Source organism: Melozone crissalis, unplaced genomic scaffold (assembly GCF_028551555.1).
Source record: "Melozone crissalis strain CALT ecotype California unplaced genomic scaffold, PUWL_Pcris_2 ptg000027l_1, whole genome shotgun sequence".
Taxonomy (NCBI): Eukaryota; Metazoa; Chordata; class Aves; order Passeriformes; family Passerellidae; genus Melozone; species Melozone crissalis.
This window is the reverse complement of record NW_026535805.1, coordinates 28,371,753-28,386,896: the sequence shown is the minus strand read 5'-3', so window position 1 is coordinate 28,386,896 and position 15,144 is coordinate 28,371,753. Positions and strand designations below refer to the sequence as shown.

Genomic DNA, 15,144 nt, shown 5'->3' with positions numbered 1-15,144 from the left:
CATGAGGTGAAACAAGAATCCACAAAACAACCCTTACTCCCCAGAAAACCACAATGTCCTTTCCAGGATGTCTACCACAGGAACATTCTCCCTCAGCACCCAGGGTCACATTGTTCCATTTTTTCTGGGTCTTTCACTGTTCCTCTTTCTTTTATCAGTCCTGTGTGTATGCAAGAGTCACACGCTCCCAGTCACAGACACCCTTCAGACTTCCCTCTTACAAGCACTGCCCCTCCTTTGATTACGCTCTTCATTTCCTTAATTTCTGGTTTTGTCATTCTTACCCTTCACCTGTCCTTATACCTTCTTCTCACACAACCTTTTTTCAATGCAATCAGCATCCTTGGAAGCATAGCTCCCCCTAAAGATTTACAAGCTTTCACTGCCTCAAAATCTATCACAGGTAATAACATCAATCATAGACTTTCAGTGCTAGACCTTTCCCTTTTTTACCAGTGTTCCTCAAGTATTTCTCACTTCCACACCCCTTATGCCTCCTGATTTTTGTGTGTGCATATAATGTGTAACCTCCCTCGTGTGCCTGTTATCAAGAGAGATGACAAGGTAAAATGCAAATAGCAATCCACTCTGATGAAAAAGATGCTTCCGCTGGTGAAAAAGCAAAGATAAACTACCATCTAATTCTGACTTTATAAATTTGGATTATTTGCTGTCCAGCTAATCCTGAAACCTACTTAGGGTTTTCCTGCACATGCATTGTCAGGGCTGAAGAACAACCATACTTTGAGAGAAGATGCAGCAATTTATGTCAAATCACTTATCAGACATAAAAATCTCTGGAGTATTCCAGCGTGTGATGCATTTTTTTCTCTGAGGAGACACAGTGTGCTGTAATATACTTTGTTCAAAGCAACTATGCAGCTTTGTACAGCAATTGGAGATGATTAAAAAGAAGAGAACGCTGAAAATTTTCAAGTTCTGTTCTTTCATGACAGTTTTGAGTATTTGCACTACTCCCCTTCTTTTTAAATAGAAAGTTCCTTAATCCTTCCAATAGTTCTTACAATTGTGCTTATTACATATTGAGATTGAATTCTCTTACCAATTGTCTGCGGTGAAGTTCAAAAGGATATGTTGCTATAGCAATACTTCATGTTGATTCAGAAATTAATGATAAAAGAAGTGGCAATTAGCACTATTAATTTTTACTAGAGAAACATGGGGAAGTGCTAAAAGGCTTCTGGCCCCCAAAATAAAAAAAAACAAAAAGGCAGTAAAATTTTGCATAGGTGACTATTATAGAGCTTGCAGCTATAAAAGCAAGCATAATGGATATTTCATGCTTCAGTACATGAAGCATGAATATTGCTGCCTTAATAGCTCGAGACAGACTCGGCCTCTGCTGTGTTTCAGGAATTCCCAGAAGACCACAGGGATGTGTCTCCTTTCAGTCATAACGGAACCCTGTGGGACAAGCTCCTCTACAATAGTATCAGGAAGGGAAATTGAATACTTTTCTCTGCAAATTTGACGCTGTTCTTTGAGCATTTTGCAGGGACCTTCTTTTGGCATTTTTAGTGAATGAAAGTATGTTGCTCCAAGATAATGACCTGCTTATTCTCATCCTTGATTAACAGCCATGAAGCAGACAAGTGTTTTCCAGGTCACACAAAACCAAAAGAGGTAATTCATTTTCAGCACCAAGACTGCTTATCTCTAATTATCTCACCAAATTATTTGGTTTTGTGGTAGCCCAGGACCTTCTGCATGGTATTTAAGGTCTGAGGTTTTTTTAAAGGCTTGGCTTGTTATTTCAATCCTATAAAGGATATAGTGTGGCTGTGCGTGACTGTAGTACAAGGCAGAAGAAAATGGAACGCTTTGCTTCTTCAGTATGTATTTAGTGAGGTTTTTCTTAATGTATGATTTGACAGCCTTAATAATGTATTTCCCGCTATTAGAATCCCACATAATTACTAAACTCAAATTTCCTTATTTCATAATGAAATAATGGAGGCTTTTTATAAATCCTTGTGGATGATAGATAGCATTTTCCCCCTTCAAAACTGTCAGGCTTATTTCCTTTAGGTGCTACAGCTGATACCTCATATCTTCATGCAGGAATGTCAGGAGGCTTTCTTAAAACCCATTAATCCTAGATGCTGGGAGGGTCTTCTCCTGCTTATGAGAAGGACAGACAAGAATAATGAGCCTGCAGGACAATGTATGTTGTCTGGACTTTATACATTTCACCTGAAAAGTTGTCCCTCCATACTTCACATGAAGCCTTAAAAGGTCCTCAGCATCTGGCTCCAGTACACCTAATGCTGTCAAATAAGGTAGTAATGGACAAAATGTTACACACAAACACAGCTGGAGCTCAGCAGGTAACCAATATTGTACAAAGCCCCTTGGCCAACCCCTGGCACCAAGATTAGATTGTTTTCTTTAAGAGAAGAGATGTACATACAGAGACATGTCCTAGTAGCTTCAAACATATTTTTAAATCTCTTCCTTCCAAATTTCTCAGTCATCTATGAACTTATCTGTAAGAGGTAAACTTTTGACTTTTTTTAGTTCAAAGCTTTGTAGGCCATAATTAATCTTCTTCCCACAGGAGTGAAGAAGGACAGAGTGTCATCCAAATAAGATGAGAGGTTAACCTTACACATCATCATCGCACAGCCTTCCTATCCAGAGAGGAAAAGGAAAAATAGAGAAACATGTATCATCATAGAGCAAAAGTCCATCAACTTGTTGAACGTAACTCAACAATCTTGGAAGCCCCCAGTCACATTCCCTACCCCGACAAGAACTCTCCACAAACTAGCAGAGCAGCCACAATCTTCTGGAGACCAAGACTGGGCCTAATGCCCACAACAGAGAATAGACAATTTATCAGATGTTTGGTGTGCATAGAATTCTGATACTGTGGCTAAAATGCTATACTGCACTGAGCTAAATGAACAAAACTTTGAATTTGCTTGCAGGAAATTGTTTTAAATTAAAAAGGTTTTGTTTACTCCATCTTAACCAAGAAAGCATAGAAAACAGAGAAGGAAAGGTAATGGCATTGACAAGTATCTGTATTTCAAATAATACCCAGGAAAACATTTTCTGATAATCCATACTGAAGCTGTACTATTAATTATTTCTCTGTAACTATCTCTATCAGGATTAATTTAGACAAGTATGAAACCATCTCCAGCTTTCATTACAGCAACCAATTATTTATCATTTGTAATATAACTGGCCTCTTTTTTTTTCCCAAAGATTTTTCAACCGCAGAAAAGACTCTGCCTTCAGTTTGCAAACATTTTATAAAGAAACTCACTTAAGCCTTCCCTCCTTTACACAACAGATGCCTCCAGCATGAAATTTACTACATACTTCGAATATGCGAGGGGATTAATCGCTCATCGTTGTCTATTTTACAGTCAATAATTTCAAAATTTTATATTCCCAAGAGTGGATTCTGTCTTTGCCCTCACTGAATCTCCTAGCCAGAAGTACATGGACAAGGTTGCATTCTGCTGGCACTCAACCAAGGCACAAGAAATAGAAAATATTGCAGCCTTATCCTCTCTTAAAACAAAAATAAGACATAAATAACTCCTTAGCATGAAGTCTTAATCTAATCATGGCACACGAAGCTTATAGTAAATTTATTTGTGTTTTGCACTCCAACACCATCAGGAGCACAGCCTGACATGCGCTGCAACACTGTGGGGTGGACTGGGAGGCACAATTTTTGCTTGTAGAGGTGATGGACACTCTCCCAGCACCACTGACAGTTTTACACGTACAGCAACCATGCAGCCCAGCAGAACTGATATTCTTCAATAGAAAAAGACACATAAAGTCACAAAGAAAGTAGCAAGATTGTTGAATGGATATGTGAAACAGACAACTTTTGGTGTTACCAGGCTCCTTCTTTTTATTTCAAGCTTAGAGATACATTCAAACATCTGTCACCTATTCACAAGCTACAATACTTAAATACAAATAAGGATACTGAGATGTCATTGCATATCATCCCCCACATAATCCAATAGATACTGCTCCTTATTTTAAAAATTAATTCTATATCTTCAATAAATAAGAATCTGCCATTACAGCAAAAGATACCATTAGTATTAGCAAACCCTGCAATCATATTTCATACTAAACTAAGCAGCCATGGGTTGACATGCACTGAGCAGAGCTTTCATTGCCTTCAGATATTGCACAGATACTTTGCCTCCTCCTCGGAACACCATCTCCTCTTAATGGCAAACAAGACGTAATAGGATAATGAACAATATTAATTAAGGTCATCCAGATCACTTCAAATGTTTTCCTGGTGTCAAGCACCTTTTGCACCCCTTCCTTTTTGAGTCACATAACACTGCGTAAGCACAGTAATTGCTGGCACAAAGTACACAATTAGGCTGTCTGCTACAATGAAGACTGAGGGAGAATGGAAGATATGAACATAGGAACCATAACACTGTAGTATTCATGGGGAAGAAATTTCCAAATTAGTCATCACAATATTTTCTTTAGCATTTCAGGATTTGACCCTGAAAACACTCACGGCATTAAGACTAAAACCCAAATACTAGTTCAATTAAGGAAGGTTGGATAGTTTTAGAGCAGCTACTATAGGTTTAGAATGAAGAGCGCAGTAAGTGTGACAATTTTTTAGACCAGCTTACAAATTAACCAACACACTTTACTCCTTAACACTAATACTTAGAACTGTAATTTAAGGCACCATTGAGCACTGTGTTTATGATGTTTCATATGGTCATGGTTGGTTTTCACTGTGAAAACCTACCACTGAGACTGCTGCTCTAAAATTACTTTAATAAGCTGTTGGATGCAGACTATACTGCTATAAGCAAGATTTTTTTTTCCAGTAACAATAAGAAAAATGCACTGCACTTGACAATATACAGATGTATGATATAACATATGCAATCAGCCCCCTCCAGAAAGTTACTATTCATCTACTCGAAAATGAGAGGAATTTACACCTCACAACAGTTTCTGTAATAAATAATGTTAGGTTCTATTTCTTTTGAAATAAACGTGAAAATGTACGAAACTGAATTTCTGGTTTTGTTGGCATAGTGTATCCGGTAGAAGATGAAAACTTGCAACATGTTTTCCTATAGGTGCCAGTAAGTCAGATGAATTTCATACTGGATTATCCCTGGAGCATATTTCATCTCTTTGTTACTAAAATCCAGCAAAACTGCTACATCCAAAACAGTCCAAGAGAATTGTTTTCAGTGTTTCAGCTCAAGTCAACAGATTCTTGTTCCCTGTTGCTGGAGTTACCCTGTTAACAAGCACATGACACTGAAATAAAAACACTTTGAATGAGATTCAGCACTGGTCTTCGTATTGCTCTACAGGACAATAATGTTCACATAAAAGCTTCTGGTAATAACAGGGCTATTTAAAAACAAACAACCCAATGTATCTGTTTTTTTTAAAAAAAGAGAACACAAAACACACAACATCAGAAAACCCTACAATACTTCTTCCATGCCGTGGAAAATTGCTAATGTATGAGCAACGTGCTTGCTTCCAAGCTGAGGCACGTTTCCGAAAGCCATCAAACCAGGCTTCCATTCCAAAAACAGCAGCATTCCCTACTGCAGCCCTGGTCCAACACAAGTAAGCAAACCAAACTGCCAGATAAAAAAGGGGTAGACAAAATCAAATCAATATATCATTCACTAACTTTGAGGTATATAGGCAGGTAAACATACAAACAAAAGGTAGAAATAATTCAGTCAATGTAGGATGCAAACACTGGAAAATATATGTCTTGGACAAAAACATCCCCAGGAGAAATCCCAGCTTTTGCTTGCTGTTTCTAAAGTTTCTCGACCTGTGTCAGCAATATTGAAGTTATAGTACTTTTGTCTGTGACTACTTCTATATATGGTCAGCACAGATATTAGCTGGGATTTGCGTTTTTCCAAAGTAATCCCAGGCAATCAGGAGGCACTTAATCAGTATGAAAACCAACACGAGCCGATTCATAGCCCTGCACACGAGTCCATCTGGGTTTCTCTGCCCAAAGATTTACACAGCGAAGGGAATATGGCTAGTTCTGGTTTTAAGTAAACACTTGGGCTCTGCTTTAGGCACTCCTGAGGGTGCGCTGGCAGCGCACACCCTGCCCAGCGCTGCCTCCCCAAACTCCAGCCGCACACCAGCCCGCGCTCCGGCGCGCAGTCCCGAGGAGCCCCGTTCGCTGCCGAGCGGAGCGGGCACCGCACACCGCGGGGAGATCAGCCCTCTGCCCGGGCAGGCCGCGCACCGCCGCGCACCCCCGGCTGCCCCGGCGGGACCGGCCCGACCCCCGGCGACACGTCGAGCCCGGCTCCGGGCTGCGGGCGAGCCGCCACAGGACGGCATTCCGCGCCGTGCAGCCGCGATCCCGACCCCGCCGAGCCGGGGCGCACGGCGAGCGGGCGGCACCGCTCGAGGGGCGCAGCAGCCCCGGGAGCGGCGGCTCCGCAGGGTCCCCCCCGGGAGCGGAGCAGCCCCGCCGCGGCACGCGGAGCCCTCCGGCGGCCGCCGCCGCTGCCACAGTCACAGCCCCTCGCCCCGGCTGGACGGAGGGTTCCGCGTTTCCTCAGCCGCTTCGAAGCGGGGGCCGTCCGCACAACTTTCCCCGCGGCGAGCCCGGCTGCGCTCCCGGCCCGGGTTGCGCCGCACGCCGCTCCCCGCCGCTGACACCCGGGCACGCCGGGGAGGGCAAACACACAAAAAGCTCCTGAGACCCGCCCGAACCGGCATTTCTCCTCCGTCCTACCTGCCCGGCTGCCGGAGACCCCACACCGCCCGCTCCGCGCCGAGCGCTCCGTGCGACGCCCAGGTGGCGTTAGGAGCGCGCTTCCCACGGGCGGCGCGCCCCCGGCGGCCGGAACATCCCCGCCGGGCGCCGCCGGGAGGAGGGCGCTCCGCACCCGCCCGCGCCGCGGACACCGCCGACACCGCTGCACCTGTGCTGGGCGGGCAGCGGCGCCGCCCCGTCAGTGCCGGCCCGAGCGGGGGCGGGGGAACACCGGGACCGCTCGCCCCGCGCCCGCCGCCGCCACCGCCCTCCCCAGGCAGCCGCCGCCGCACGAGGGACCCCCCCATCGCCGCCGCTCCGTGCGCTCATTGGCCCGGCTGCCGTGACCTCACGGCGCCCGCCCCGCCCCGCCGCCGACCCCGGCCCGGGGCAGCGCTGCCGGGCGCGGCGGCACCGCCGGGGTGCGAGGCCGGGCCGCCCGACGGCCGCTCCCAGCTGCTGGGACACTGCGGAGAGCCGGCGGGCGGGGACGGGAGAGAGCGAGTGTGCCCGCGGCCCCCGCCCCGGGGTGCGCGGAGTTAAAAGCGCGGGGCTGCCAAAGCCGTCCCTCGCCCTTGCCAGCAACCTGCGAAGCAGCAAAGACTCAGACGAGGCTAGGTGGGAAAGCCTTCCGTCAGTCTGCGATGGTTTCTTCTCTCCTTTTTTTTTCCTCCTCCCCCCGCAAATTTTCCAACCTATTTTTATTGGTTTTAATTGAGACGTGTGAGCAGCTATTGCTTGAAGATTGTGGTCCATTTGTGGAGAGTAAATCATTCTCTGTTGCATATTAAATATGCCTCTTAATGAGACATCAAATCATATACCCTCATGTAGCTCTGTAATATATATTAATATGGTATTTATTCATTACTATCAACTTTTCAAAAGGTCTGCTTAAAATATTCTCCCCTCTCAGCTAATCATGGTATGCTACAAACTCATAGGAAGCCAAATAATTTATTAATATATGCTTATACTCAATTAAAACATGAAGAATGTAAGAAATCTGCATTTTAAGAGATCTTGTAGAAGTATGTGATAACTTACTGTGTCTAATTGAGGTGTTTCACATTGCCATGTTGCTTCTGTCATAAAATATTAATAAATTTAACTTGAACCCCTTCAACACAAAAGAAGTTCAGCATTTAGCAGTTGTTTTTGTGGGCAGCGTTGCTGGCTGCCAAGTTGCTATGGCATAGGGCAGCAGGGTGTGTTCTGCTTGCCTGTTTGTGTATTTCTTGGCTAGGTGGAAGAGAAAAGTTACAAAGTAGGGCTCTGGAGAACAGAAACAAAACAGCAGTGTATCCTTTCGAGGGCACCAATTCTCTGTTAATCTTATAAGTAATATTGTTTAGATTACCTACTACCTTCAGAACAAAATTTTAGAAGCCTGGGGTTGACTTTGCACCGTATGTGTTCAGTGAGGAAGAATCACCCACGTCCCTTGTCCTTATGCTGGGGTTTTCACAGAAAGTGCCACAAGATCTGTCATGATGGATGACCATGACCAGAGCCTGTGAAAGAATGTGTAAAATTCCAGGTATCTATTTTCAACACTTAGAAAGAAAATTTGTTAATCTGCCGGTTTTAAATTAATGCAATGGTAATTCATGACACTCTAAAAAAATACCTGTGGGATGAAAAAGCAAAACCCAAAAATTACTTACATATCAAAAAAACTAAGGTCTCTTCTTGCTGTGCAAAGATTCCCCTGCTTTTGAGCTCTGGGTATGTTGCTTCACTGCCTGCCTGTGCTTTTCTTTTTACCTTGCATCTCAAAATAGCTTCAGCAAAAGCTCTATCCCGTGTAATAGGAAGCTGGGGTTTCAGCACAGCTGCAAGCCCCTCTGAGTCGTCTCGGGTGACCCTTCACAGTGAGATTGTCCTTGGTGTCTCTGCACCTCAGCTGCCAAGGGCTCAGCACCCCCACATGTTGGAGATGAGCTCTCAGGATGCACCCCTGGCTTTTAAGATTATTTTAGAAATAGTGCATTTATTTTTGTGCCACTGAAGGTGTAGCTGAAAATTCGACCATCTTTTCCCTTTTGTCACTTGTATTAGCTGTTAAATTTGTGTAAGGGCTTCCCAGCTGTATGCGCACTAAATATAGATAAGGTAATTTTAGGTTGAGATCTTTATAATGCATAGAGGATTCATAAGGGGGAGGAAAACCACTCCAGATAGTAAATTATGTTATGATTAGACCAGTGTCAAAAAATGCATAGCTTTGTATCTACCATAGCTTCATTAATTTCTGAGGTTGTGGGTAAAGTCATCTATGTACATAATGTAGAATGTATTTTAGAAATGAATTTTAAGATTCAAAGCAAGCTGAGATCAGCTTGGCTTTGAATTTGCCATGTTTTAAGGCACATATCAATACTTTATAAATCATGGCTCTGTTGCCTAGTATAACTGTGTAACATAAATATATTTAACCTTGAGTCATGCAAAGGGAGCCTTTGAAGCAAGTGTATACACACTAAAATCAATGATCCTAGAAAGCCTGTATAGGACAATGTCTGTATAAAGAAGTCTCAAGGCAGTCAACGAACTGGTTAGGGATGCATGGGTATGGGAATAAATTTTGCAACAATACTGCTAAATAATACTCTTTACAGAAAATACCCATTGATTTTAACAAGCTCTTTATCTGAGAGGAGACCAGAGGTTTAAACCTGCACAGTACAGCTCCTAGGTCTAATGCAGGTCTTTACATTATATTCCTAAGAAGGCACAGAGATGGAGATGGCTGTTGGAGATTGTGTTGGGTTTTTTTGTTTAGTTTTGCTTGGTTTTTTTTTAAGTAGGAAATCTTACTTGGGTACTACTGTGCTTTTTGTGCTTGTGTTCATGACATTGCTGTTCCCAGAATTTGTGCATTCATTCTCTGGATACTCTGTGGTCATGTATTTGCAGATAAGATACAAAAAAAAAAGCTCATTAAGAAATCAATTGAGCACTCCTTGAAGTTATCCTTGAAGGACCTTCTTGAGTGACATCACTTCCTCGTCTGTGGTTTCATTCATTACATGGAATGTTTCATTCAGAAGATCAGATGATAAAGATCATCTTTTACTTTTTGCTCCTGCCCATTTTGTTCTTCTGGAACAGCAGATTCTAACATCTATAATAGTTAGGAACTTCTAATTTTAAGCTTTAATTTATTTCTGAGTACTTTATTCCCATTTGTCTTGCCTGATGATACTAGCCTGACTCGAGCTAGCTCACCATCCTCCTGTGTTTTAATGTCTTTATAATGTCCCCTCCATACTTTTGCTCTTCTAAACCTGTGCTTTCATAGGCTTGTTGTGTAAATGGGGTCCCTCTCTTCTCTGCTAATCCACACTGCAGTTTTGTATAGTCTTTTTGTTCGGTTTTTTTTTTTTTGTTTGTTGTTTGGATTGAGTTTCCTTCAATATAGGTGAAATTATATACAGTTTCTGACAAGGCGCTAAATACACCCAGTTAGAAAGAGCTCAGAACGGTGACAGTGCCCTAGACTGTAAGCCAGTGCCCATTCTGCTGCTTCCACAGCTCACTCATGTTGCTGACTAATAGCTACCTTCTGGACAAATACTATTGACAAAGATTTCTTTTGCTTCTTTTGTTTCCAAATGATAGTGCCCAGCTCACAACAGAAATTCCTGTGTTTAGCTTCTATGTGCACTCTGTGTACTTTCTGTTTTGCCTCACTGTCTTTCTCACTTTGTGCCTTACTGTGACCTTATGAGCACTCTGTTTTTTGGGGTTTTTTCTTTGGTCCAGTCACCAGATACTCATCAGTCGCCCCTGGCAGCACTTCTAAGCTTTGTCTCACCAAGACCCTCAGCTGGCAGATGCCTCACTTTGGCCAAGGCCAAGCAACTGCTGCTCTGTAAGGAATTTCACCAGCAGTGCATCTAGCCTGCTGGTCTGTCAACACAACACACCCCATTGTCTCCTCCTTGTCCAGTGCCTTACTGTATTGACATTCTTTTACTAATCCTCATCCTCTTCAGCTTAACTAACAGTTTCCCATGTGTCACTGTGCCAAAAGCTTTACTGAGCGCCAAGCAGATCAGGTCTGCAGAATTCCCCCTGTCAAGAAAATTATCTTGTATAAAGAAAAGGATCAAGTTAGGCACAATCTACTAAAACTGCCTCTTATCCAATTTTCATCATGTAAATCAGTGCAAACCACACACCACTCCATAAACTCACGTGATCCTTGAATTTAAGCAAAATAAAAGTCGTGCTAATGGCTCATGATCAGGGTCACACTAAAGCCAGCAACTACGCATAGCTGAAACAATAAGACACATTTCGTGCTGTTTTCTTAATACATCCAATAAATATGGTTTCATTCACGGTTCATAATGGTTCCAGAAAATGTCCAACAAAGATGACAGTAGTCCACAATTTTCCAAATGGATAATTTCAAACACTGTTGAATATAAGATCTGACAGTTTGTGAGGAAAACAAATACAAGCAGAAAAGCATGTTCAGATGGGGCCTTGTCTGTATAAAGCTAGTCTACTCAAGACAGCAATTCAAGTTCTAGACCAAATATTCACTAAAATGCTAATTTGGTTTTTGTAACACTTTGATTTCACATAATGAGAAACACATCCAAAACAATTAATTAATATTTTGAAGACATTTGTAAGCTTTATATCATTATTTCTTAATTGTGAAATGCATGCAGTAGCAATAGCAGATGTGACAATGAGGTAAATAGAAATGAAGGGCTTTTTCTTAACTTGATACAAAAAAATACATTTATCGCCTTCCTCTCCTGACACCTGTTAATGCCCAGCAGAAGTATGAATTGAGTGTGTGCTCATTTTAGCAGCAGCTCTTCCCTTTAAAAGCAGCTTTTCTGTAGCTTATTATGATTTCTCATACTCTTTACCTTTCTTGTTTTAAGCTTCCACCTCTTTCTGTGCTGGGAAAAGGCTCTTAAGGATTCCCCACTTCAGCCTGGGCAGAGCACTTTGTGCAGGATGGGTGAGAGGGAACTGCATGAGGTGAGGCTCCAGTGGCTTGATGGGGGAATTGGACTGTAGAACTGAAAGGGTGCAAGTCTGGGGCACCCTCGCTCACACAGATAAATTTCTGTCCTCAACCAGGCTATGCTGTACAAAATACAACCAGCCCTGCTTGGAGCCTGACAGCTTTGTGATAGGATCCATCATTTCTTTCCTTCTTCCCTAAATGTGGGTTGTTGTGGTTTTTTTCTCCTAGACCTTTTATTTTCTGCTATTTACTTTTCATTTCTCATAATGAGACCCGCATCCCTGCAGATGCCATAGATCCAGTCCATAATCATTGTTCAGGGTCAAAAAAAGAGAGAAGAAAAAAGAAACGAGTGTGAAGAGGAGGATTGTGCAGTCGTACTTGAGAAAAGGTGTTCTGATTGTTTTCAACAGCAAGTAGAAGCATTTGCAGTTATGGTGAGGGAAGAGTTTGCAATCAAAGTAGTGAGAAACTGGAAAGTAATTTTGGTAGAAACACTTTTCAAGGGCTTGTATTTCCATATTCTCTCAGGTAATGTGATCCAGAATGTCTTCAGTACTTAAAAATATTTTAGGTTAGGTAGGGGAAATAAAAACACTTTGTTATTTAACTTGAATACAAAACTAAATTTGTGAAATACTAGCAATTTTATCTTCTAGGCAACTTTTCAGAGTTACTAAAATCACTAATAAGGTATATATCAACCCCTAGACCACACAAAAAACTGAAACACACAAAATAAAGAAAACAAATTTAATGAGGTAGGAAGGCTCTCGGTGTCAATGAAGAAATGAAAAAAATAGATCAGCACCGGAGTCTCAAATCATCTCCTTTTGCAAAGCGAGTATGCACAGGCTGCTTAGAAAATAAAAGATACACTCAAAGCTGGTAGAGGAATGCAAAACACTTTTTCCCATGCAAAACACCTCTTTTTAGCATATAATCCCACCATGGCACTTCTCTGCTGCACACAATGTAAAAGGTACAGATTTGATGTGTCATTATGCAGTTGCAGGACGCTTAAACATTTCTGGTTACTGCAGACTGAGAGCTATTTAATACCACAGAATAAAAAAATATAGAGTTGAAAAAATAGAATGTCACTGTAGTAAAAGACAGATCAGTAACTCTGTTATGACTCAGTAGCTCACAATAAATTATTTAAACAACTTGAGCTCAAGAATGACCTTTCAGCCATTGCAAGGCAGGAAAAATATTTTCCTTTCTTAACCTCCACAATTCAAATTCCACTTCTTCCATCAAAATCAGAGGACCAAGATGTGGGAACTTGGTGATTAATCTCAGACTGTGAAGCCCTGAAGTGCCATCAATCAGGTGTAGATGGTGACTTGGTAATGGAAGCACTGGGAGAGGATCTGCTGAGCAGAAACCAGAGGCACATCATATTGCTTATCATAAATTTTGAAGCATTTATGACAGAATATTTAAAATTGATAAATTCTTCAGTGGTTTTGAACAACTCAGGTCTTGAAGCACATACTTTAATCAATTCTAAGTTATAAAGGTAAACTTTAGGTACATATTATTGTAGTGCATTTTACAGACATCCAAACACATTGGAAATTTGTAGGTCAAGCTCCATTAGCTCAGAGTATCTACACATCTGCATCCCTTTGAAATCTGACCTACTTCACCTGCTTTTCACAATAGGCCGTGCACTTGTGTCAAACCAGGGTTTAGGAGTCTCCTTATCTCGTCTGCCAGGTGCGGACAGCGAGGTGCAGGCAGGGAGGAGCCACAGGAGTTTCTGTGCGGGGCGGCAGGGGCTGCCCCAGCTGGGCACAGCCCATTCCAGCCCATTCCAGCCGGGCACAGCCCATTCCAGCTGGGCACAGCCCATTCCAGACCATTCCAGCTGGGCACAGTCCGTTCCAGCCCATTCCAGCCGGGCACAACCCATTCCAGCCAGGCACAGCCCATTCCAGCTGGGCACAGCCCATTCCAACCGGGCACAGCCCATTCCAGATGGGCACAGCCCATTCCAACCAGGCACAACCCATTCCAGCCGGGCACAGCCCATTCCAGCCAGTCACAAACCATTCCAGCTGCGCACAGCCCATTTCAGCCCATTCCAGATGGGCACAGCCCATTCCAGCCGGGCACAGCCCATTCCAGCTGGGCGTAGCCCATTCCAGCCAGCTCCAAGGTGCCACTGCAGGGTTCGCCTGAGCTCTGCCGCCGTGCTCCGGCTGCTTTCAGGAAAGCGTGCTTCAGAATGGGCCAAACACATTTTTTTTTTTAATGATGAAAAATCTCAGGATTTTTTGCTGGTCGCTGTGACCCTGAGAAATTTAAAAAGTCTTTTCCCAGTCCGAGTGCCTGAAGAATGAGTTGGAGCTCTTCAGTTCTCGGTCGCAAGGATGTTTATTGCATCTTATCTATAAAAGTTTTTCTCTTGCCCTGCCCAGCAGGACAGTTCCAGGCACACTGCCTGCCCCCAGGGTGGTGTTATGTCTTTATACTAAAAACTACGTATATAATGTTTACAATTACTTTCCAATACCTATCACCTATGTTAGCCAGTGAGCTTCTACTCTAAACCAGTCTAAAAGTGCCAACATCACAGCAGAAGATGGAGGCCAAGAAGAAGAAGGAGAAAGGCTGGACACCCCCAGATCCCTCCATCTTGCCCCCTAGGCCCCCATTCCAGAAACCCCAAAATCTACTTTTTCACCCCATGATAACACCGCTATTATTCTACTTAAACTGTTGCGGCTTGCTGATCTTCATATACGGTTGGTAATTTGATCCACGGGTCATAATCAAAACCACAGGTGTTTTGGTCTCTGTGCCTGGGCTTCTGAGCCCCCTGGCAGGAGTCCTGGCCATCCTGGACAGCCAGAGGGATGTCCTGGGTTCCCACAGAAAAACAGCAAAATTCACAGCAAGGAGGGAGTAGCAGGATGTGGGGGAAGTTGCTCCAGGCACCAGAGTGTGGTTTCCCTGCAGCCCCTGGGGAGGGTGAGCAGCGAGGAGTGCAAAGGGGCTGGAGCAGCACAGGAGAGCTGCAGCACACCAACCACGATCCCCATCCTGACCCTCTGTGCTGCCCGGCACTGGGGAAAGGGAGCGGAGCTAGAAATGAAGGAGTGAAGTGGAGCCTGGGGGAAAAAAAGTGAGAGGTGGTAGGAAGGTGTTTTGATTTCTGCCCTTTATTTCTCACCATCCAACACTGTTGCTAATTGGCGATAAGCTAAATTAAAACTTGACAAGTCAAGTGTGCATTGCCCATGAGGGTACGCAGTGAGTGGTCTCTCTGTTGTGACCTGCAAGCTTTCCATTTTATTTTCTCCTCCCTTCTTGCCTAGGAGGGGATTTAGGAGAG

The 15,144-nt window shown here is 43.5% G+C and overlaps 2 protein-coding genes across 3 annotated transcripts in view; one reads left to right on the top strand and one right to left on the bottom strand.

Annotated features, from left to right (window-relative positions):
• The window catches only part of CHRM3 (cholinergic receptor muscarinic 3), a 262,324-nt gene extending 255,461 nt beyond the window's left edge, over window positions 1-6,863 (bottom strand). For both annotated transcript variants that reach the window (XM_054280128.1, XM_054280131.1), the window contains exon 1: window positions 6,779-6,863. The gene's annotated coding sequence lies outside the window, so the exon portion shown is untranslated. The remainder of the gene's footprint in view (window positions 1-6,778) is intronic.
• Window positions 5,975-14,149, top strand: LOC128938685 (basic proline-rich protein-like). Its single transcript, XM_054279028.1, has 2 exons — window positions 5,975-7,328; window positions 13,470-14,149. Exons 1-2 carry the CDS (start codon window positions 5,975-5,977, stop codon window positions 14,147-14,149), a joined length of 2,034 nt encoding a protein of 677 aa, XP_054135003.1.
• Window positions 14,150-15,144: the final 995 nt, after the last annotated feature.

Excerpts from the sequence above, each read along its gene's own strand:
- LOC128938685 (XM_054279028.1), top strand. The coding sequence starts at position 5,975 with ATGAAAACCAACACGAGCCGATTCATAGCCCTGCACACGAGTCCATCT. Across the intron at positions 7,329-13,469 it reads CCCGCGGCCCCCGCCCCGGG|GCCGTGCACTTGTGTCAAAC; the intron begins GTGCGCGGAGTT and ends TTTTCACAATAG.